The sequence below is a fragment of the Mycteria americana genome, chromosome Z (genome assembly GCF_035582795.1).
Source record: "Mycteria americana isolate JAX WOST 10 ecotype Jacksonville Zoo and Gardens chromosome Z, USCA_MyAme_1.0, whole genome shotgun sequence".
Classification (NCBI taxonomy): domain Eukaryota; kingdom Metazoa; phylum Chordata; class Aves; order Ciconiiformes; family Ciconiidae; genus Mycteria; species Mycteria americana.
Genome location: NC_134396.1, coordinates 14,778,582 through 14,803,692, shown reverse-complemented (window position 1 = coordinate 14,803,692; position 25,111 = coordinate 14,778,582). Strand labels below are relative to the sequence as shown.

At 38.4% G+C, this 25,111-nt stretch overlaps 1 protein-coding gene across 3 annotated transcripts in view; it reads right to left on the bottom strand.

The window, feature by feature from the left end:
* The window catches only part of NDUFAF2 (NADH:ubiquinone oxidoreductase complex assembly factor 2), a 73,437-nt gene that overhangs the window by 3,982 nt on the left and 44,344 nt on the right, over positions 1-25,111 (bottom strand). The window contains exons 2-4 of one of the 3 annotated variants that reach the window (XM_075526775.1): positions 22,424-22,513; positions 12,994-13,034; positions 7,975-8,253 (exon numbers count right to left, since the gene is read on the bottom strand). In XM_075526775.1, coding sequence (XP_075382890.1) covers positions 8,014-8,253; positions 12,994-13,034; positions 22,424-22,513 — 371 coding nt within the window. In that variant the 3' untranslated portion in view covers positions 7,975-8,013. The remainder of the gene's footprint in view (positions 1-7,974; positions 8,254-12,993; positions 13,035-22,423; positions 22,514-25,111) is intronic. The other 2 variants (XM_075526774.1, XM_075526776.1) reach the window with 2 other exon arrangements.

Genomic DNA, 25,111 nt, shown 5'->3' with positions numbered 1-25,111 from the left:
CTGTATCTTCTATACAATCCACACCAGAACAAAAATTTTTCAAGTTCACAGTCTCTGAACGCATCCATTTTATGCATTAAATTCATACCACTAACATGGACGCTGAAATCAGGGTTGCTGTCCTCAAACTACAGAAAATGTGAATCGGGAATGTTGTGCCAATTGGCACTTCAGAAAAATTGGGTCAAACAGATGAGTTTTCTTAGCATAAACATCTTGTCCTTTTATATTGGCAAGTTAGTTCTGTGGAATTCTCTCACAGGCACTGAGTCCTTCCTGTTTCTAATATTATCACCAGCAAATACTTCATTCTCAATTCTCACTAGAACATATACTTTTTTTTTTTTAAACATTGTGATTGTCTTTCTAAATACTACTGGGTCAATTTGCATAGCCACTGCAGTGTGAAGCAGTTATAAGACTGAAGTTTCCTTGCCATTACAAGCACTTAAATAAAAGATCCAAGTAGTTCCAAATTTGAATAGGATAATCAACTTGGTTCAAAATGCAAATTTTAATGAAACTATTACATGCATATTTATAGAAGGAATTATCCTTAAAACACACTAGAAATGCGGAGGTTCTTTATAACTAATCTTCCAAATTTGGCTTCGGTTTATCTGCATGGCAATTAAATACAGTGAATGTTAGAAAGGTTCCTCCCCAGACACCCTCCTGGTTCTACAGGGCTTCATATCACCTGCTGAGCAGTGGTAGAGAAGCCAACATCTGCTGGGCTCTTCCACCCATGACAAGCAGTCCGTAAATCTGCGTGGCACCACAGGCTCTTCCAACTCACCTGCACACAGCTACACTTCCACTTGGAGGCTCCGTTGCTACCCAACCCTTTACTGTTTGATATACTGTAAACAGTGACTGGGAGCTAAAAGTCTTTTTTTTTTTTTTTTTTAAATTACATTGGCAGGTTCAGAACATTTATCTTCTCTCCTCCTCCAAGATGAACTGAAATATTTTATAAAATGGCTAGCTTCACTATGAACTTCCCCCCAAAACATACCATTTAAGTTTCCTGCTGAAATATAAGAACATGAATATGTAATGTGCTCTGACCTTTAGGGGAAATACAAAATTGTTCTATCCAACACAGAGAACACAGCATCTGCCAGGTAACTGCAGTTTTCTGAGGGTTAGCTTGTTCTTCCAACACTCTCTTTATACAAATAAATGATATAAGCCCTTTGAACCTGCAGTCCTCAGGAGGCACATGGCATCTAAAGAGCATCAGAAATGACCTTCATTGTTTTTATTAAAAGAGAAACCTAAGGATTTGGATTATGCTGCAAAACTAAAAAATGAAAAATGCCTGAAGACATTCAGCCATGTTTTATACTAGTTGAAATCCCTCCATGTAGATGTTCACCTTGAAATGCATCAGCTCCCAGCATTTGGAACAAGATACATACGATGTGGCGAGAATTAGGTCCAACTACATGTTCTATGGTTTACTTTTAGTGGAAGGTAAAAGAAGAAATTTTACTCACTGCAGGTAACTATTTGTCCAGCTTTGGTGATTATTGTAAGCTCTATAAGGTTTTTAGTCCTTCTAAGGATTGGCGCTGCATGCCTTCCCTCCTTAGAAAGGCAGGGTTTAAGAAAGTGATCTCTAAGGTTTTCCTGAAGAACCTAGTGTTCTTATTAAGGAAATGCCAAAGTGGCCCTATGTGGAGTTTGAGGCAGCTGCTTTTCATCCAGAAACTGATGACTTCTGCATATTCTGACATCTTAGTACTGGTTAACAGCTGCATGAGCAAAGAATGAAAGACAGCCTGCTCATGGGGGCAACGCAGCCCAAGACATGTTGCTGTCTTCCAAGTGCGTTGCTGCAAAAGGGACAGGCTACATTTCATGCTGCTGGCATGAAATTTCCACTTTTCTTGCAAACTATAATTTTGTTTAAAGCTCTCACTTAACTCTTGGCAGCTGAGATGTATCACCAAGCATCTTCTGCTGCTTGGAACTGTATTCACCTCTAATCCACAGAAGGAGAAAAATCTACAGGTTTGTCAGACTTTCAGTGCCTACCAGGCTGTACTGGAAGACCTGCTTTTTAGGCTGAAGATTTGGAATGGAGTGTTCTTTCACTCTCAGAGGATCTCATGTTGTTGCTGCTTTCCCTTTTCTGAATAAACTAGTAGCCTTCCAGAATAAATAATATTAATTCCTCCTGGTAGGAAAATGTCGTAAATACAAAAGAGGTTTCTCTAGACTTACTTATTCGTTCAGCTAGGGTCTTGCTCAGTAGTGACTAACCTTTGCTGAACACTTCTCGTCAGTCTTCTCCACAGGCAAATACCTGTACTTAACCCCTTCTGTCCTGCAGCACCCCCTTGAACCCCACAATCTGAGAAACTCCTCCTCCCCTTCCGCTTACTTCCTTACTGTTTCCCTCCCAGTTCCTGAAGCCAGCCGTTGCTTATAACACCACTTGCCTCTCATGGAGCATGTTCAATCTCCTGAAGGCAAAGGGCAACCCAAACTCGTGAACAAGCAGCTCTAGGGATGCAGGTGGCTAGACATACAGTACCAATGTAACAATGTCCAAGAGGGATTGTTTAAAGGTTATTTTAATGGCCTGGTACTTGTTTTGGTTTTGTTCTTTCCAGATGATTTTCTAAAGACGCTATAAATATATAAAGACAAACCTACAAATACAAGGCTTTTACGTATTATTAATTTTGAACAAGATGTCACATTTCATTTCAGATGGGTTTGTATTTTGATTAAATTAAAAATAAATAGCTTCTTTATGTTGTCTTACAAACTATTCCAACTTCCTAAGTTATCTGAATTACATATGTTGAAATACTCCTAATTTCTCTTGATTTGAATAGGGTTAGCTAACTATTATTTGACGCCAAAACTGAGAAACATCTGGACAGATTAATGTTCTTTGTTTGAAATGTACAGACACTACATATTCATAGCACACTTGCATTCTGGTGTCTAGTTTGAATATGTTATGTTTAATCATGAATGAACTTGAACTTTGAACTCTGCCTGTTAAAAATTCATATATACAAGTTAGCAAAAATTTAAAAAATTACAAATGGAAAGGAAAAAAAATCTTTTTTGGAACAGTATTAAAGAAGTTGATTGTTATAAGACAATTTAACACGTCAGAATTTTTTTCTTCACTGACAAATTAACTAAAAGTCCAGCAAAGTGCTAGAAGTTAAGTCAATTCAACTGTTTTTATAAGATCGCCAAACTGGTTAACTAAACTCCATTTTCCAGTTCAACAAGTTAAACAGGCAAGATGAAATATCAGATATTACATCATATTTCAAGAGTAGGAGGCAGAGAGAGGACCTCATCACTGGGAAGCACTGAATGTTCTGATCCAGGGCAGGTCTTGTTAACTCAGCAACTGAGCATGAGCTCAGCAGTGCCAGGTTGGGAAAAAGAAGTAATGTGGTAAATGAAAGGCTGTGTCAGTGCACGGCAAAAACAGAGGAGCAGCTTGAATTAGAAAGGCGTATCTGGCTTTGCTAAAATAGTTATTTAAATCAAACACTGAGCCAACTGACTGCTAATTTTGTAAAGAACATACATGCTAAATATCTTTGGTCAATCAACAATCAACATCAGTCAAATCAATGTAAGATTTGCTATATTCAGGTTTAGTTTTCAAGCAAATCTCTGATCAGTTGCAATTTTAAAATAGGGACTGTGTTCTGTGCACTCAGTGTGATTTTTTAGAAGGATGCACTCTGCATAATTCAAAAGTAAAGTGATCTGAATGATCTTTGTTGGTTACGCCACAATTTATGGCATCTCTCATTGCCTAGGCTTTGTAGAACAGCTTTTTTGACCTTTGAACACAGACCAGATAAATTATCCAAACAAATTACTAAACTAACATATCTGCTATTTTAGAACAGGTACTTTTGCTTGCAACCTGCAACAACCCCTTAAACATGAGCAGATACGGACTTCTAATGGTCCACTGGTTTCTGAAACAGGAAACTCTGACTCCCATTCTATTGTGAGGGAAAGGTAACTCCTTAGGATCATCTGCTATGGTTCACTCTAGATGAAGGCGGTTTGTGCCTTTTGGGTTCCCAATACTGTAAATGAGGGGTGCACTAATCCTTTGGAATCAATCAGTAACAGCACAAAAATTGCAATTAAGGTTTAAAGCACTCCACAATTAATGTGTAAGTGTTAAACCCATGTATTGATTATAAATATACGTAGAAATATATGCTTTGATGACAGCCCAATATTTAGTTTTAAATGCAGTGCTAATACCACATTTACTACCAAGCTAAATCAGTTAAATAATGCATTCTAACTCACAGCAATTTTTGTTTACGTGAAATCTACAGCAGAGCAATGCTAACTATTACTGAATTACTATATTGCCACTTCTGAGCTACAGAATCTCTGGCATGAGCTGACATAGTCTCGAGGGCACCACAGTGTAGCACACATGTATTTGGCAAGAACATGTAATGAGAGGCAAAAGGAAGAGAAAAGGCACAGTCACCAGAATGTAAAGCATGTCAGCAACACATGGAGTCAGTAGGGGTTTGTGCCTGAATTATTTTTATAATACTGCAAAGATTTTTGTGCAGAACTACATATATGTTCAAGATCACAGATTAAACTGTGTAGAAGCAGCAAAAATCACAAACTAGCCTGGCACCACTGCACTCTGCCCTCAATAAAGGGCAATGTATAGCCTTGATGCCCACAGAGCAAACAAGAAACTGTAGCTGTGACTCAGTCCCAGTTCAGTCCGTGCTTTCCCCTTACTTTACATATGATGTAATCTGTACCAGCCCTTTTCCTGGTACATGTTACTTCTCCCTCCACCCCCGTTCAGCTGGGCTGACGGTGAATTAGGAGACAAAGCCAATGCTCCATGCACTCCCTCCCACACGAAGAGGAGTAGCAGAGCGGCAGCAGCTCTCTCCCCTACAGCCTTGGGATCTGCAGCATAAGGCAAACTGGAAGTAATGGGACAAACTGGTGCCCCGATACTCTTCTGTGGAGGCTGACAAGCACCTATGTTTCAAACCTGAGGAGAAACTTAAAGTGAATAGGAGGGAAAAACTCTAAAAGACGATGGCTTCTCCAAGCTCTCAATTTTTTTTTTTTTTGGAGTGACTTCTCTGACCATTTCCTTCTATGTAGACCTTTGTAGCTCAGCTCTTTATATTGTCAAATTTTACTGCCCTTTCACACTGAGTAATAACCCTCTCTGGAATCATGCACAATTTACTATGCAAAATGCTATTTAGTGCAAATCAAGTTATTTGAATATGTCCCAAATTTTCAATCCTGGTTGTGATCTTGGACAACAATGGTGGAAAATATTTTGCTTGCAGAGCTGTTTATCCCTGTGCTTTTTTTAATAGCAGAACTGTAAATCATATTCTGCAGCTTTTTGTGGCTTCAGGAGTAAAATACTCACTTGCTAAGCCCTATTCTCTATGCAAGAATGTACAATCTCCGTGTCAGAGTTCTCATTTTAAAACTTCCCAACTGAAGCATCTGAAAGAAGATGGAAGCAGAACTGTAACGTGCAATCCCAACAGTGTCAAATAAAGAATTTTTCTAAACTGCATCCCATTCTGGTTAAAGGAACGTGAATTCTGTGTAAACTAATCTCCATGACTGGAGCTAGTTTTGATCATACCATCTCTCAAATAAATAATAATTATGATCATATAAATGGGAAAAGTGGGTATGCATTGTGGCAACCAAACAGAATGTCATTTCAATATAATTATTCACGGGGGGGGGGGGGGGGGGGAGGCAGAGGGAAAAACAATCATAGAAACCTTATGCTTATTACAACTCACTGAAGTACATTTTTCCTCCCTTGACAAGGAGGTTGTCAAAACAGATAATTATGGAAATGCTAGAAATAGTTCAAAAGAAGACAGAAGCTGTCACAAAAAGTTTCTTTTTTTAACATTTCACCTTCTATCCAACTGTGCAATTCAGAAGCCACTGAGTTTTATTACTGTGTAACAAGTACATAATGCATGAGAAAAGCAGTCATTTACTGTGGTTTTCTATTTCAAACTATTTTCAGGCTCTTGACACTAATTAAAGGAACATGCAATTCTACTTTACTTCCCATGAAATATTAACATACATATACATGCATACAAAGCAACAGTGAGGTTTCAATTTAAACTGAGAATACTTGTAGCTATGCAGCCCGGTGAGCACTACAGAGGAAGTGGCATCTAGCTTAACAGTGAAACGACTTCTGGTATAAAGATCTGTGTTCACAGAGTAGCCTTACTATAGGTACACATCCGGCAACTGCAGGGTATCACACTGGCAGGTTCAGAGATAAACCACATTTCTCTCCGTACCAGTTTCTCTAGGCATTGCCATGAGAACCTTCTCTGGTTTTTCCTCATGCATTTTCTGGCACCCCAAGATAGTCTGTAACTGTATTCCTATCGCCATTCTACAGAGAAGCCCATAAACAATGCCAAGTTACTCAGATACTCTTGAATCTCAGGACACTGTCAGAAGTAGTGCGTAGCTACAAGGTCTGTCACGGGAAAATACAAGGGTTAAATTTCTAAATATATTCAGGTACCTCATGTTACAGACAGTAGGATTCTTTAAAAGCCCCTACAAATCTGATGCCCTCTGAAATCAGAAATACTACAGAAATCAAATAGAAGTTAGACACAGAAAGGCTTAAAAACTCACTATATGCCTGATATTTTTAAGGTTTGCTACATCCTTAAAAATATGCCTCTTGGTTCCTTCCAGGTTTAGGAGCTGAAGACTCAATGTGTCTTAGATACAGGATACCTAAACCAATTTTGATATCACTATCTATGTGGGGGAAAACCTGGCTGTGTGTATATATACGCACTGATCATATAAAGATGAGAGACAGATAGAGAGGTAGGTACTCTCTTGAAACAGGCACCATAACCAAAGCTTACAAGTATCTTATGCATCTAGCCACTATCTCAATTAGGAGCTGCACCAACAGAATATAACAATTTCTTTCATCAGTATTTTTAATATATTTACATAATGCTACCTGAAATTTTAAATAAAGCATTTTTTTTTTAAAGGGGATGTGACCTAGAATGAAAACAGGAGACGCAGAATGCAGCAAAGCTTGTGAATACCATACAAAGATGCCTATCAATACAGTGCTGAGAAGTCTCAAGAAGTTCTTATCAGCAGAACTTTGCCTGAAATTCGTGAAGGTGCATTAAAAGAGTGAGACATACCCACAGTGGTCCCATAGGTGTTACATTGTTTAACATCTTTTAAATTTGGGGAGTTCTGCTTTGGTGATAGAATAGCAACCCGAGCCCAAAAAAAGGAGTCCTGAAGAGAAGGATTATCCCTCTGCCTCCCAAGAGCATTTTCTCTCCTTTGCAACAGAGATGTGAAAAATCCAAAATACAAAGATGCCATGTTTTAAATCAGGAGTGAAATATGTAGGCAGAAGGAAAACCTGGAGATAGCACTGTGTGCGAGACAGCACGTTTACATTTACCTTACAGCCTGGTTGATGAGCCATACTGAAAGTGGACTATGGCTTGAAGAATGGAAAGGAATAGTCTATTAAAGAAATAATTTGCATGGATGGAACATCACTCTATAAAACAAGTGCTATATCCCAAGACAACTTTTGTTAATAAATTCCGACAACATTAATGCTTAGCAGGTAAACTAATTTGCATGTAAAGTGATAAATTATTAAATCTGCTTCCACAAAATAGCATTTGATTAAAAATACTTTAATATTTGTAGCCTTTAAAACATTTTCATTAATTTAAACCTGTAAGCCCACTAGACAAGGACACATTCCCTATTTGCCCAAAAACATGCTACATACATCTAGTTTCCTATATACATAATAAAGAAATGTAATAGCCTACTTAATTATTCATCACTTGTTAAATTGGTTAAAATATAATTTACAGCTGCACAGGAATGTCCTGCTTGACTAACCTGATCTCCTTCTATGACAAGGTGACATTTCCCATCTGCTTAGTGGGTGAGGGAAAGGCTGTGGATGTTGTCTGCCTGAACTTCAGTAAAGCCTTTGACACGGTTTCCCACAGCATTCTCCTGGAGAAACTGGCTGCTCATGGCTTGGATGGGTGTACTCTTCGCTGTGTGAAAAACTGTCTGGATGACCAGGCCCAAAGAGTTGTGGTAGATGGAGTTAAATCCAGTTGGCGGCCGGTCACAAGCAGTGTTCCCCAGGGCGCTGTGTTGGGGCCAGTTCTGTTTAATATCTTTATCAATGATCTGGATGAAGGGATCGAGTGCACCCTCAGTAAGTTTGCAGATGACACCAAGTTGTGCGGGAGTGTTGATCTGCTGGAGGGTAGGCAGGCTCTGCAGAGGGACCTGGACAGGCTGGATGGATGGGCCGAGGCCAATTGTATGGGGTTCAACAAGGCCAAGTGCAAAGTCCTGCACGTGGGCCACAGCAACCCCATGCAATGCTACAGGCTTGGGGAAGAGTGGCTGGAAAGCTGCCTGGCAGAGAAGGACCTGGGGGTGTTGGTTGCCAGCCGCCTGAATATGAGCCAGCAGTGTGCCCAGGCGGCCAAGAAGGCCAATGGCATCCTGGCTTGTATCAGAAATAGCATGGCCAGCAGGACTAGGGAAGTGATCGTGCCCCTGTACTCGGCACTGGTGAGGCCGCACCTCGAATACTGTGTTCAGTTTTGGGCCCCCCACTACAAGAGGGACATTGAGGTGCTGGAGCGTGTCCAGAGAAGGGCAACGAAGCTGGTGAAGGGTCTGGAGCAGAAGTCTTATGAGGAGCGGCTGAGGGAGCTGGGACTGTTTAGCCTGGAGAAAAGGAGGCTGAGAGGAGACCTCATCGCTCTCTACAACTACCTGAAAGGAGGTTGTAGAGAGGTGGGGGTCGGTCTCTTCTCCCAGGTAACAAGTGATAGGACAAGAGGAAATGGCCTCAAGTTGTGCCAGGGGAGGTTTAGACTGGATATTAGGAAAAATGTCTTCACTGGAAGGGTTGTCAAGCATTGGACCAGGCTGCCCAGGGAAGTGGTGGAGTCGCCATCCCTGGAGGTATTTAAAAGACGTTTGGATGAGGTGCTTAGGTACACGGTTTAGTGGTGGACTTGGCAGTGTTAGGTTAACGGTTGGACTTGATGATCTTAAAGGTCTTTTCCAACCTAAATGATTCTATGATTCTATATATGACCATACACAATATATATAAAGGGACAGATGACAGAATGCGATAGTAATGCAAAAATATACATATACAAGCTCAGATTCTCACCTGTTATAAAGCAGTATGTGTATACTTATGTGTATGCACACATGCATGCTTACAGTGCATGCAGACATGATCCAACATTCTCTATCAAGACAGACTCCCCAATTACCATAGGAACAGAATATGTTTAAGTGCAAGATAAGAAACAACTTGATCTGCATTCATTTGCAAAGTTATCACCCTCATCATAACTGAGTTGAGAATGAGACTTGGCATATTTCAAGCTGTAATAAAATCAAAAAGCAACCAACTGTTTCCAGTATCCCAGAAGCTGGCTTTTAAAACACAAGGCTTCCAACCACTAACATGCCTTACGTTACTGGTCAGATTAGAAATAACCAAGGCGATGAGCAGCATTCTTGGGTTATGACTAGCCCATTACACAGATGTCTAAGGGACTTCCTCCAACAATGGGGAAAAAGTGGTGGGAGTGCAGGGAGGAAAGAAACTGAGGGAGGAAAGAAACCATTAAGTATGTGAAACACTTAACACTGAACAAGTTGTCTTGTGAAGTCACTGGAGTATTCTTCCATAAAAAAAATAGAATCTAAAGAAAAAGAGATGTAAAGCAATTTCATCTGTGAGAAAATGAAAGCCTTATAATGGAAACAAAAAAAGATCAGTCAGGTGTTTGTGGAAGACAGAATGGCCTGAACGTAAAACATTACGAACACCGTCAACAGACTTAGCTGGTGTCATGACCCAGCGACCTTGACCAGTGTAAGGGACAACTCACATTCATTCTCACTTAAGTGACTGACACGTCATGATGATTATGAATGATATTTTGTTGGCCTACAGTATTCACCCAACCACTGGTTCCCAAAATGTGGTCATCAGTGCTATCAGTAAGATCAGTAAGATCCAGCTGCTTTGTGAAGCCGATTCTCTGCAATATTTTCAATTGAAGTTTTATCATAGAGGTCATCATGAGACCTGATAGCCTGAGCAGTTGGCAGCCTCTATCATCCCTAGCTGAGAGCTGAATAAAAGACAAGTTTGACAAATATAAAAAACCCAAACATAAAATACTAAAGGGGGATGGTAGGCAAACAGAGCAGAGAAGGGAAACAGAAATTTTAATAAAGTTTAACATATGTCATTTGATATTAGAAAGAAAAAAAAAGATGATGGGCAAAGGACACGAGCAAAAGGGAAACCATCAAAAAAAAGTGGTATTACAGACCACAAAGGTAGGAACATAGGCACAACTCCAGAAACTTATGGTTTAGAAACTGTAATGCTCTTTTGTGGTGTTACAATATATGATGTTGACAGTAAAAAGTCATTAAAGCAAAAATGCAAAATTTGTGGGCTTTGCATCCCTTTTCGGGAATAGCTAGTCTCATGAGAAATACGTGAAAGAACAAGGAGATTTGTTATACAGGGTTTCAACATGAAATATTGTCACAAATATTCCCTTGTTCCATAGCTGTCAAACAGCAGTTTACGATATCAGCATTACTGTCAAAAAGGGAATATAATACATAATAGCAGCCAGTAGAGCTTATATAGCTAAAACACTAAAGCAAATCAGTCCTACAAATAGGGACCAAACAGTATTCTATATGTACTTCACTAGTATAATTATATGTATAATGATATTGTGGTATAAGGGTTTGTGGTATAACAGTTTCAAATCAGGAGAAAAGTAGATCATACATATCACCCTACACTGATAGAGAAAAAAAAATTAAGCTGCACTATCACATATCTAAAATGTGACTGCAGCATTATTTTCAAAATATTAGCAAGAATTTTTAGTTTGTGGTATAACAGTTTCAAATCAGGAGAAAAGTAGATCATACATATCACCCTACACTGATAGAGAAAAAAAATTAAGCTGTACTATCACATATCTAAAATGTGACTGCAGCATTATTTTCAAAATATTAGCAAGAATTTTTAACATACATATATTTGAACTACCTTTTCTTATACAGGAAAAAACTGTTTAGAGATTACTTGAAAGAAAAGATAACTACTTTTCAAATTCCTGGTATATCACTTCTGCTCTGATAAGGTCAATGCACAGCCCTGCAGGTAAAGTACCTAGCTGCTAAATTATTTTTCAGATCTATTACCTCATGAAACTGAAGGTATAAGCAGTCCTGTAACTCTGAATGCACCATTACTTCCAATAATCTTTCATTCTCCATAAATTGCTTTTTCTGGAAGGTAAAATATTTACAACTATTGATCCACAGTTCTCTCACCTGTGGAGACTCCTTGCTCCCTATTTGGAAACAGACCCAACACCTCCAGCGGCAGGAGGAGCTTTATTGCACCAGTTCCAAACCCAAGGCTGCCTGTGTTCTCTGGAGCAGGTTTACCTTAACACAATTATCATGGCAGTCTGGCTTATGGAAATGACAGGACAAAAGACATGCAACACCCCCCATCTTCAAATACCACATGAGGTGGTAATTTCAACAATAAAAGTTGTATGTATACAGTTAGGAGCCAGAGCTACTTAAAAGGAGATCAGTCCAAGCTTAGACAGAACAACTGCTGTAGTATCACTTCTGCACAAGTAACTAGCATTGGGGGGGGGGGGGGAGGGGAGGGGGAGGGTTAGGGGGGCAGAAATCACAATTAATACTTCCCTGAATATTAATGCAAAGAAAAGCATATGAATTTGCTTTAAGTCCTAAAAAGCTTTGAGGATAAATTTAACTTTAACTTATTCCATTTGTGGGTGTATTACAGCCCTTATTAACCCTACAACCTCAGTGGTAAGTGCAAAACAGAGGCAGAATTAGCTGAAAAGCTGTAAGTTGTGTGGGAGCTCATTTCAATGAGTTATGGCTTGTAAACATCAACTGACAAGCTTCCCCAGGTCATCTTAACACATAGACAGGCAGGACAACTTTTCACAAACCAGTATATTCCAGAAGATCTCAGTGACCAAATCCATGGCTAGAGCATGCCAACACAGCTTCGCTGAATTTGACACAGTTATTCCTATGGATGCAAGTCAAGTACCTGCGTCTCTGGGCATCAGTTTGAATCTTCTGTAGTAAACCATGCCTCATCTACTCACTCATTCCTAGCTGGTGCTTAGCAATTTGTAATACAAATCCAGGGCAAGTAGTGTATGTGCACGCATCTATATACACAGATCAACAGTCAAACTCATTCCAGTCTTTACAAACTCATCAGCATGAACGACTGTGGGATATTTTCCTGCTTCATTATATTAGAAACCACTTACAGAAAAAGTCATGGCTGCAACTCCCCCATCTCATTAGCACTGTAAAATATTAGTGCCATTTCTTTTCCTGTACTCATGAATCCACCGGCAACTGGATTTGAAACCTGCATTTTAACATCAACTACCATAAAAAACCCCTTGCGTTAATACATAGAGGACCTGTTTTAAAAATTCATAGCAGTAATTTCAGAATTCGTTTAATTAAAGAAACTCTTGAATGGCCATGATCATCTTAAAGAATCTACATAGATCATGTTAAAGAATTCACGTAAATAAAAGTAACAACTAAATAACATTGGAGTTTATATTTCCATTTGTTTTTCTTTTTCCTAAGTGTTAGATATGTAGTCTGTGTATAATTTCATCAATTAGGCAAGCAACATACTAAATTGTCTCCCAAAAGTGAGAAATTACTGGACAGATGAGTCCATTATAAATTAATTATTGTAGTTTAATTACAACGGTTGAAAATTTAAAGACAGTTCATCTCTCTCACCTCAATGGTGGGTGGATCCTTTCTTTTTTTTCTTATCCATGCTGCAAAAGAAATAAAAATCAAATGGATTATTTCAAAGATCACAGCCAGTATTAAAGCTCAAAATTATGATGAATTTTAACAGAAAGCAAATGTTTATATAAAAAACTACAATAGTATTTTCCACAACCGGCAAGCCGTATCATTTCCCAAAATATAAAGACCCAAGATATTATTTCCTATGTCAATACTCAGTCTTCACAGAACGAAGTGGGGGGATCACCGCTGTGAGGAGAGCTTGGGCACAGTTTACATACCACCCTGGCTGCCAAAGCAGGGCTTAAAAAGCAGGGCTCACAGCCCAGGCCTGTTGTTGAGCTTGCTACACAGAGCTGAGCTTCACCCTGAGCAAATGACAAGATGACTGCTGAAAAGTATTGAGAAGCCTTAGACCATTCTGTAGAAAAAGGATTCCTGAATATGCCTCAGGCACTGTTAATGCCAGAAACCTACTTATGGTAGTGCCAACTAGAATTCGTTTACAGGGATGCAAGGTACGGCTCCAAACCTGACTGAGGGGCTGCAGAGCCCCGACTGCACCATGTCCTACGGCTGTGTGGGATTAGCCACTGCATCGAGGGGGAGCTACTGTAAGCAAGGGAAGGCTCCCTCCATCTCAGTCAATTCATGCTGGAAAAGACAGCAGAGGAATGAAAGCAGTGGCAACGACAATTGTCCCATGGCTGAGGTTTTCCATGATGAACCAAAATCAATAGACTTATGCCCACTCCCATTGCAAACACTGATGGGTGGCGTGGGACTGACCGGAGGTAGCAATCCAAAGGGATCCCATTGCAGACAGAGAGGCGGCACTCGATCGGGTCTTGCTTCATTCAGTCAATGAATTATTAGAGATAGCTCCAACTATTACGGCATTATTTAGACAAACAAATTACCTGACTGTGGACAAGGCAATATCCATCACTCTTTAGAAGTATCACTCCCATAGCATTTTTTCATGCCTTTTCACTCCACACAATTGGTAAGTACTGGCTTGTATATTTTGTAGACATTTGTCTTTTCTGCTCATATTTTTCAAATGAATGAGTAGCAGAATGCAAGTGGACAGTAATGAACAGAAGGGCAAACATAAGGAAAGCCAGTTCCAAGTGCTGAGACATGGCAAAATGTTCTTTTTTATGTTTGTTTAGATAATTAAGACTTTTTTTACTGTGCTTGAAAATTAGAGCAAAAATGACATTTTCATTATCACCCAGTCAAACTCCTGGTCTGGCCTGTAGCTGTCTATAAAGTTTCAGAAATGCTTTAAGAAGGAACTATTCCAAATCTTAATTTTCTAATAGTATCTGTGCTGTACTTCGAGGGGAACTAAGGAATGAGTCAGTGTCCTGGTTTCAGCTGGGATAGAGTAAATTTTCTTCCTAGTAGCTAATATAGTGCTGTATTTTGGATTTTAGTATGAGAATAATGTTGATAGCACACCGATGTTTCAGTTGGTGCTCAGTAATGCTTACACTGGTCAAGGACTTTTCAGCTTCCCATGCTCTGCCAGGTGCACAAGAAGCTGGGAGGGGGCACAGCCAGGACAGCTGACCCCAACTGGCCAAAGGGCTATTCCATACCATATGGCCTCATGCTCAGTATAGAAACTGGGGGGAGCTGGCTGGAGGGTGGCAATCGCTGCTTGGGGATGGGCTGGGCATCAGTTGGCTGGTGGTGAGCGGTTGCATCACTTGTTTTTTTTCCTGGGTTTTGTTCCTTTCTCGCTCTGTTGTTGTTTTCCCTCTCATTACAATTTTTTTTGTTGTTCCAATTATTAAACTGTTCTTATCTCAACCCATATGAGTTTTCTTACTTTTGCTCTTCCAATTCTCTCCCCCATCCCACCAAGGGGGGAGGGTGAGCAAGCGGCTGGGTGGGGCTTAGTTGCCAACTGAAGCTAAACCACGACAGACAGCAAGTCGAGCACACTAAAAGCTACACAGAGTCATAATGTCACCTCACTACTGAAAATGCAATTACACGTAGGGTGAAACACTAACACCACTCTGCTTCAGCAACATTTTGAAACTGGTTTTAGGAGGAATAGCTTCCAATTAACATTAAGAACGGAATTAAGGGAGGCAAAATGGCATTACGTAGCTTGGAATTTAGCCATGATGGCAAGGCCAATAGCGTTAACTCAAGGGTAATGGTAAAATACCTGTAATGATATGAAGCAAGGTATTACTTTTGGTTCTTGCCTATCAGATGACACTTTCTGAAGGTGTGTTCTTTTAAATACCATTCTCAAGCATCTTTTCTTAAAAGCAGTCCCTGCCAGCTCTTCTTAGAGGTCTTTTGGTCCTAACAAAGATTACGCCCAAATTTGCCATTGTAGAGAAGCGATTGAGGACTGAGCAGTCAACGTCATACTTTCTGCAAAAGTTTTATGTTATTGGAAAGAAAAACAGCCCATTAAGATAATCCAAAATACAACTAAACGACTTTCTATTAAATCTAGAACTAGAAAACATTTTGCATGTACCTGTAGAACTTTCAAACATTTAAATTTCATTAGGATTTCCAAATGCAAAATCTGGCAAGATCAGTGACTAAACTGGCACAACTGAGACTGGCACTTCTCAGCTGGCAGCCTTGCAGACACTCTTTGTAAAAGGACCAGTGATGCTGTTAGAGAAAATCATAGCACACAAGCCTTTCCTCCTGACAGAAGTCATCTTTGTCCATACTTAGCAATAGTTCCAACATCATCCAGAAAAGCAAGAAAGTGGGAGAGCTATCAGGTATGGTGAAGTATGTATACTAGACACTAACCAATAAAAGATACAGCTGGAGGAAAAAGGAAAAGTAGTAGTTTAAGATGTTTCACAAAAAAATTAAGTTGTAAACCTTCAAAATTTAAGGGATTACTTTCACAAAGCATCATCTTCTGCTTTGCCATGCCTTGTTTTTGTCACATGGAAGTACAGTACCACTGGTTTCAATTCCACAGCTCTCTGCACCTAAAAATAGCTTCATTTTTTTTAAATTGCCAGTATTTTCTTACAACACCAGCTGCATTTTAACTTCATCTGATTACAGTTAGTGATTCTTAAAGAAAAATTCTTAAAATTTGAAATCCTACAAAAATTAAGCTGCAGTTAGAAACTACTGCTGAAATATAACTATTACAGTAGATTTTCTTTCAATAGCAGATGGGACTTTTAGGGAGTTATTTGATTAATGATTTTCAGATGAATGGAATACTTCTATTAAAAGATTTTATCATTTAATTATCTGCCTCAGTTTAACAAGCCACAGACAGAACAGTGAAGGGTAACACAATGACATGTGCCCTGTGAACAGAAGCTGTGAAGCAAAGAGCGTTACACAACACATTTTCATTCATTAATAGATCTCAATTAGTACCAACACTCAAAAGCAACAAAACAATCCTTAATTTAGGAAGGTTTCTCATATCAAACATTCCATTATCAGATTGCATCTATTTAAATACACAAATAATGCACACAGTTATAACACTGTGCTATTTTTCTTTCCAGCCAAAACAAGCATTTGAATGCATGGTTTTATAGGAGCTATCAACTTTCCTTCTTTCTAATAAATGTCAGGACTACAAGTCTTTTTCAGTTTAACCCTAAATAAAACTTGCTGACACAAAGATTGGATACCATTTTCAAAAAAAATACAGGTAAATTCATTTTAACATCTCTATTGAGCTGCATTAGAAAATCATCATTTAATGAAAGATTCCTTCACTGCTATGTAGCTGGGGGAGAAATACAGTAACAAAATTTACTAAAATCTCTTTATAGCCATAGGATGAAGTTAGTTAGTTAGCTTTAATATATGATATCCCCTCTGTGCAAATCCATTTCTGAAATATTCTACGTAAAGCACAGCTCAAGGTACATTACAAGATTAAAAGCAAAGAAAACGTCATCTGAATTGAGTATATTTTAGTATATTGTACTTTAGCGTTTAATAGTTTTATCAGTCTTTCAAAAGCAATAGATTTTTCTAATAATTCACCTAACCACTCCTCAGTCTTTGGGGAGAAGAATGGGAGGACTCTAATATATTTAACCTCCACCAGTTTTCAGGTGGTTCTCTTTCAGACAGAAAATTTTAAAAGCCTTTCAATTTTTTCTAAGTTATCAACAATATCATGAGCATCCAACACAAGGTTCAAAAAAACACCAACACCTCATAACTCAGGCATAAGAGAAATTCTTGGTAACAATTAAAGGAAGAATGAATGTATACAAAAATATAACCAGTGATTTACTACTGAGTTAGCACTAATTTTAACAAAATCCAAGTAAATGATAACTTGAATTTAAGACATTTTGTATTCTCTTTGGAAAATATAGTCAGTGTATACAATTTAGCAGTGGAAAAGCTCTCCCACCTTTCTTTGCACTCTCCATTACACTTTTAGTCAATGCACGTTTAAATTACTGAACAGGTTTATACCATAGCTAAATATTTGTTGATGGAAACAAGGCTGGTAGGTGCTTTATTACATATTATTTGAACACCATATGCACACATGCATACACTTAATTAAAAAGTGTCCAGTGATAGTTATAGCTGGAAAGGATTTCCACATGAACACTCCCATTCCCTACACTAACAAAACAAAATGCCCTCACCATTGTCAGCCATGATGTTTTAAACCCGGTAGAGTAGAGAAGGTAACATGTATGTACTGAGTGTAACCAAAACATGCTTCTCTGCCCCCCAAAGCTTTGGCAAAATGAATCATTGCCTCCATTTCACACTCATTATGCTGCTGCTTCTAATTTTATCTGGATGGCACTTCCTGCATTCTGTAGTCATTGTAATGCTACTTTTGTCTAAAAGGAATTTTGCAAGATAGCTGGACATTTCCCACGTTGAGACCCTTGCATTCTTTCATCAGCACTCATTTGCATTCTCATTAGTATGCATGAGATTTTCATTGAACTTTAAGACTCCTACTGGCACATAACGCACTGTAATGAGCATAAAAGTGAGCATGCAAATTAAGACTGCCATTAATCACTAAATGATACCAGGAAAGAAAAAAAAAAAAGACTAGAAGTAGATGGGCAATAAAATGCTGCATGAAGCATGCAATCTCATGAATCTCTTATAGGTATGTAAAATTAGTGATCTTCAGGAGGTAAATTACACATTCTACAGTAGGTGAACATCCAGAACTAACATTACAGAAAGGTTATCTGTTGTGTGCATCCATATTGCCTAGGGAAAAGAAAAGTATGCACTCCCACTTTGTAGTAAAATGTAAGAGGCTTCACCTAAACAAAACCAGGTAATATTTGTATTGTGCATATGGATTATGTTCTAAATTCAAAATTACAGTACAAAAGGAAACACACTTTTGGGTTTTTAAAACTAATATCGACTTAATTTTCTGTGTGCAAATAGCTAACACTAAGACTAAGGAGAACACAAGGGATTATGATTCTATTGTTTTAACACTGAGCATGTTTCACTTTTACAAAACCCTTAATGGACATTCAGAACTTCTGTAAAATTCACAGGTCTGAGAACTTAAGAAATTTAATCCTGTGGAGCACTTAAAACTAACATTTTCAGGAGAAAAATTCCAGGCAAACCCTTCAGGAGTAAGCCCTTGGCCCTGTATTCAGTGTACTCTCAGGACTAATACACAAATATCCCCTCCGGAGCCTGAGAAACAGCTTGCACAGACTGAGTCTGTGATCTGGGTGATTGGTTTATACTTGCTTTATAGCTTTCTACATGGTCTCGGTTACCTTATTAGATGTTTATAACTTGATAAACACAGCGCCAAAATTGGCCCCTTAGTTTACCAGCTGTCCAGGCTGAATATCTTAGGTACACAATGAGATTTAACTCAGACCCTCTTCAAATTTCACTACAGCCTGCTCCCACTCCTTAAACAATCCCTCATTCCTGATTTCGTGTAAGTCCTTCTCAGACAACTCATGCCCTTAAGTACTTCCAGGGACAGTACTTTTATTCATTTCGGCCACAAGAGGTTTCTTTTCTAGTCAGTGTGATGTAGGGAAACAAGGAGAGGGAAAGGGTGCTGGGATAACTGCTTTTACATCAGGTGGCCATTAAGGATTATCCACAAGTGAAAAAACTGAGTTCTGGCAGAACACAGACAGCACAAGTGAAAGCAGCTCTCTGCAGATCCCAAGAAAAAGGAGAGGAAATAAGGCAACAGAAACTTTAGCACAGTCCTTAAAGTGAAAAGCCTGAAAAGGCTAGGCAAGGAGACTGCTATTGCTGAACAAGCCAAAACTGAAGCAGAGAGGCTGCAGGTGTCAAAGTGCATACACAGGATTTGGAGAGAAGGCCCCTGGAGGTACAAGCATGTGCCCAGCAGAGAGATTTCGAACACTAAAAATCAAAAAAATTTCCAAGACTAAAGAGAAAACAGCAATAAGAAATATTATACAGCCTTCTAACCTTATATTCATCTTTTACTGTTCAGAGAAAACAGCAAGTATTTTAGAAATCCTTCTGCAAAGTCTCAGACTATTTGCTGGAATGATCAGCATCCACAACAGCACAAATTCTAAAGTGAACACCCACAGAAAGAATGCATTGGGAAATTTTCAAGAGTCTGGACAGAAGATACAGAGTGAAAGTTCAGCACAGGTCTTGTGGGCCTGGTAAACTTCTAGACCAATCTTAAAGAGGAAAAAATAGGGACAGAATTGTACTGAGCCTTTCAGCAAAGCATGTCTAAAAACCTTGTGTTAATCTGTTCCCACTCAGATAACTGGCTTCTATACTATTATTTGAACTCTCAACTCTTTCCATTCTTTCCCATTTCTTACTTAATTGAGAATTCTTCATTTTACAGGAGGCAGAAAAGACGTAGTGATGAACTGAACTTCAGAGCATCCCACATCCCTAATTCATACCCCAATATATAGCAAAGGCACAATAGTTCTCTGAACAGCCTCTATAACCGCAGTAGACGTACCAGGTTTGGCTTTTTAAAATTATGTTATACTTCCACAAAACTGTAATGTTTAAATTGGCATTGGACAAAAAAAATACAGGTTAGTATTTTTTGTGGAATTCCCATACTTTATCTGTCAGAAACCTGCACTACATACCCATTCTGCTTAAGGAATGCACAGGGGAAAAGAAGATGCATGTATCTCTTCTGTTTCTAGAGAAATTCAGTACTTAAGAGGAAAAAACTGTTACCTATCTGCATACTGTAAATTTTCCTTTTCTCTGTGAATTCTTTCTATTTGGTGGTGAGAAAATCACAAAGAAAAAAACCCAGTTACAAAGATCAGGAAGTTAAACGTTAAAAGTATAAAAGTGGCTCATAAAAATGGGACTGGATAATTGTCTTTTCTTCTTTAAAAAAACCCTGAACAAGATGCTTTGACTTGCAAAAGTGCCGCTTGGGTCTGGCAGCTGCATCTTTTTAGGCAAGTCCATACTGCAGGGAACCTGACCCTTGACTCCAAGGTCCCTGTACTGGTGCTGGCCAAAAGCATCCTTCCAAACAGCTGTACCCTCCCATGCACCACACTGTCAAGTCACATGGATTTGTGCTAAGGTTTCTGAGGAGAGATACAGTGCAGGCTTATTAGCACTACACCCATTCCAGCAGTCCTAAGGAACAGGTTCATATAGCAAGTTGGTTGAACCAGTCTAAGACCCTTTGTGAAAGGGTGATTAGCCCACACCCATCTGAGACAGTCTGTCTGTCCATGTTGTTTCCTGTTAATTCATTCCAGCCACATGCAGGTAGAGACTACTGGATTGCATTTTTTGACTCTTAAAAGGCAGAAGCAGGTCTTAGATGAGAATTCATTCACAGCACAGCAATTACCTGAGGCTTTATACATGCTTCCCAGTGTTTGTGGTGCAGAGTGATTGTGTGACAGTCACACAGACCTAAGATGACCAGTAGTGGCTGGAGAACTTTTGGATGAGGAAGTAGACCTTCAGAAAGTTGGATTAGGTAGATACCCATTCAAGCACCAGATGATTTAGTAAGGACAAGCCTACCAGGCTGCTGCTCTCCTTCAGAAGATGGCTGTCTCGGGCTGATAAAGAACTAGGAGCAACTAGATTAAGACTTCCCAGCCAACTGTGGGTACTGCAGCAGCAGCAGAAGTCAGAAGCTGTTGATACTGCGGTTTCACCACAGTTGGCAAATGCTGCTAACAGGGTTGAAACACCTTTGAGAAGCTTTTAGCTGTTAATACTAGCCTTAGTTGATCACAAAAAAAATCCTCGGAATCAGTGTAATGACAATGATAAAATGCATGATGGGAACATTTGGTATTTCTCTACTGACTCCATGAAGGGATATAATGGGACCAAAGTTTTCTCTTTGCTCAGTATCATCTCCCTCAGGGGCCAACAGTGAGCGCAAAGGAAAGAAAATGAGGTAAAGCAAGTATATTGTGGCATTTCCTCAGAACACACTGTAGCCTCCATTAATTTGCAGCTCACTGACAGAGCTCACTGAGAAGGATTTTTCTTCCACGAATTCATTTAATCAGTTTTTGAATTCATGCAAACTTCCAGCAAGCAGAATATTCAATGACAAGGAATTCCACAGTTTAACTACATACTGCTTAAAATTAAAGTTTGCTTGCTTTAAATCTAGCAACTTCTGGGAGATGCCTACATATTATTCTCCCCAAAAAGCATGCTGAATGACGGGTAGACTCTGTCTACAATACAGTGGTTCCTTGCTTATGCTATAGAGTCCTGGGTTATAAGCCACATTTAACCCTACACTTGGCTTGAGCTCCTATAGCCTCAAGGACCAACATACACTCCCTCTCTGCTTTCTCTCTTTCTCCAAGGGCTGCTCAGCTAATCCTAAGGAATGTCTCTAACCTCCCTGAATTTCTTTCTATGTCCCAAATTTTCAGACAAAATTTTTATCAGTAGCAGTGGGAAAAAATGGTTAATTATTAACAGGTTCTCCAACTCCCTAAAGATTGTGCAAGGAAGACTACAGGAAACCAAATACCACCATAAAAAAAAGAAAAGACACATCACTGTGCCACCAATAATTCAACTGACCTACAAATTAACACTGCAGTGAAGGCATAATTAGGAAGTTTAACACATTTAGTTTTGGTTATTCTATCAGATCCCCCTCAGACACAAATATTTTCACATTTAGTAGGAGAAAGTCATGATCATACAGGCTTTATTTACATTTTTATTAAGTACTGATTTCCTAAACATGATTTATCCTATTTGTAAAGGGGTTACTTTAAGAATTCGTAATAACTATGCAGTTAAACAAAAGCCTGCATTACTCAAAATGAAGATAACAGGCAACCTATTCACATAGTCAGGCTTTCCATTAAAAATACTAAAACCACATTCAATGGCAAAATTATCTTGAAATAAAACCAAAATATTCAGGATTTACCTTCCCATTCTGTTGGAAAGTCACCCATTTCATACTGATATGCTTGACGATTTATTGCTTCTACAAATCTTCTTTCTGGTACAATCTGCCCTATAGCAAAAAAAAAAAAAAAAAAAGAAAAGAAAAAGGAAAAAAAAGGCAGTTAAATATATTTCCATATAATATTTAAATTGATGATTATGTTATTGTTTTGAAAGAACTGTACGTATTCACACAAGTGCAATGATGTCTACAGGATAAAAATGAAGGATTAAAGTACTGAGAAAATTATTATTATCTACACATCAATTTGAAATGCTATGTGTTTCAGTAACTTTAACTAAAGCTTCCATGTTCTACAGCTGACTTGGATTATTAATGACAAATATATTTCAACCCAAGTTATCCACCTTAGTGTATCCCTCCCTTTGCAAATGCTTCTCTGAAGAACTGTTGATCAGTTTTCTATCAACTGTTTTTTCCTTCACCTGGATATCTTCCACACCATTGCTGGTGAGGGATCAGAAACTTGATGCTGTTCTCGAATCAAAAACGAGCACTGAAAGTTCACTGGTTAACTTTGCAATGCAGTCAGGCCACATCATCTCCGATCCCTGGCAACTGCTCTATGCATGTGAGCCTTTTCACATATGCCTGCAAACTAAATATGTTTTCTACGTTAAAAAACAAAAACCAGTAGGTAGCTCTCTGATAAGGAACATTCAGTATACTGAAAGGGGAGCCAGTGTGGAGAATCTGGATCTACATCCCACCTGCAGATTCTACTGCTGCCAAAGAAGAAGAATTAAGGTTCAACCGGTGATGTAGCACACAGCAGACTGACTGTCAGATATCATACTACTGTACAGAGAAAGAGTGTTTTAATTTGCTTTTTAAATTAGCAGATACTGGAAAGATGTGCAAGCTCCCCATCCCTCACAGGGAAAAAACCTAACAACATTCCCCAGGCTTTTTCTCCCAGCTTTTTCCATTCCTGGGAGGCTGATATGCAGAAATTTGACATTTTGAGGAAATACAAAGAAATATCCGCATAAAATACTTTCTTTCATAATGATGTTATTAATGCAGTTCATTCCTTCAGTATGCTTTCAACAAGTATTTCAAATGAAGTTATTTTAAAACTGATAGCAGTCAGGAGTCACAATTCGCCCATCTCGGGTTAATACCTAAACTGCATACCACTGTTCATTATTAAGTAAATATACAGTATAATAAATATACAGTATAATTAAGTATAGTATAGTATATATAGTAAGTAAATATACGGTATAGTAAGTAAATAAATACAGTATAGTAAATATACAGTATAATTAAGTAAATATACAGTAAAATAAGAACTTATATAGAAACTGCAGTTCCTTTTCTAAGTACCTTCTTTAGCTTTATAATATTTCTTTTTAAGCAATGCAACATTTTTACTGTCTCAGATATGCCATCAGGCAAAGACAATAGCGTAGCATACTTTCATCTCCAAGATTAGACATTTTTAATCAGTGTTGAAAAATATATGATTTATACGTATTTGTTTTATAAGTACACAATTCCTATATGCTGAAGATATTCTACTTCATACACTTGCTTTAAAATAACTTCCTTTCAACAATACCACGGATAGTTCCGTTTCTCAAACTCTTTATCTACAAAGCAAAACAAAAATACAGAATTACTTTCTTCCCATACAGAAGATTTCCAGAAAAGCTGAAGACCTATCTAATTAGGTCTGAGACAAGTCTCAGAATTAGCACTCTTCTCCATTGTTGGAAAGTCAGTAGATTTTACTGTTAGCACAGCACCTTTTAAAAAACTGTTCATAATTTAAGTCCTACACAGGTAGAACAGTCTGAGTAAACTGACATAAGCAAAAGTAACAAAGTGTATTTTTCTGCTTGCTACCATGACTTGTGATTGATGTTATATCTTTATGCATTCCCAAATAAAACATTTTTAACTAATCTACTTTTAACAAAATACATCAATTTTTATTCTGCTGCAAGCTTTCATAAGACACACGTAAAAAATTCATTCTCCAGATCCCACAGTCAAATCACACTGTAGAGCCAAACTCAGAAAATTATTTCCCAAAGATGTTATTTTAAAGAATCATCACACAGTAGCGCTGGTGGCTTTTAAGCCTCTCCGCATTTGTGATGCACACACGACACTAATTAACTTCTACCGTCTGATTTGCCTTGTCCCCTAGGTTTCTTTTGGCAGACCACCACTGACAAATAATTTACATAGACTCTTCTATTGAAGATCACACTGAGGCCTCTTTAGATGTAATTAAAACCTTTTACAGTTTAGAGAAGGGTTTTTTCATACTAAAGATCTTGACTATTTTGCTTTATATTGATTAATTCACTCCCACATTTTCAAATAAATACTGTGGTCTTTGCTACTGCAACTCAAGCAACTTCACTCGTAAGTGTATACACATGAAGCAATTACAAATAGCAATGTAAGAACCACTATTTACAGTTTTAACTTTAAAATTAACCTCATTTTCATGTGACCACTTAGAAATAGAAGAACCATTAATACTTCAAGCTGGGATGATATAAAACACAACATATCCAAAGAATAACAGCCAATAACTCATAAACCAAAAAGCAGATTACTTCAGAAAGACTTTAACAGATGTACAGAATACTCACATAGAATACTCAGATATAACATCATTTACACAAA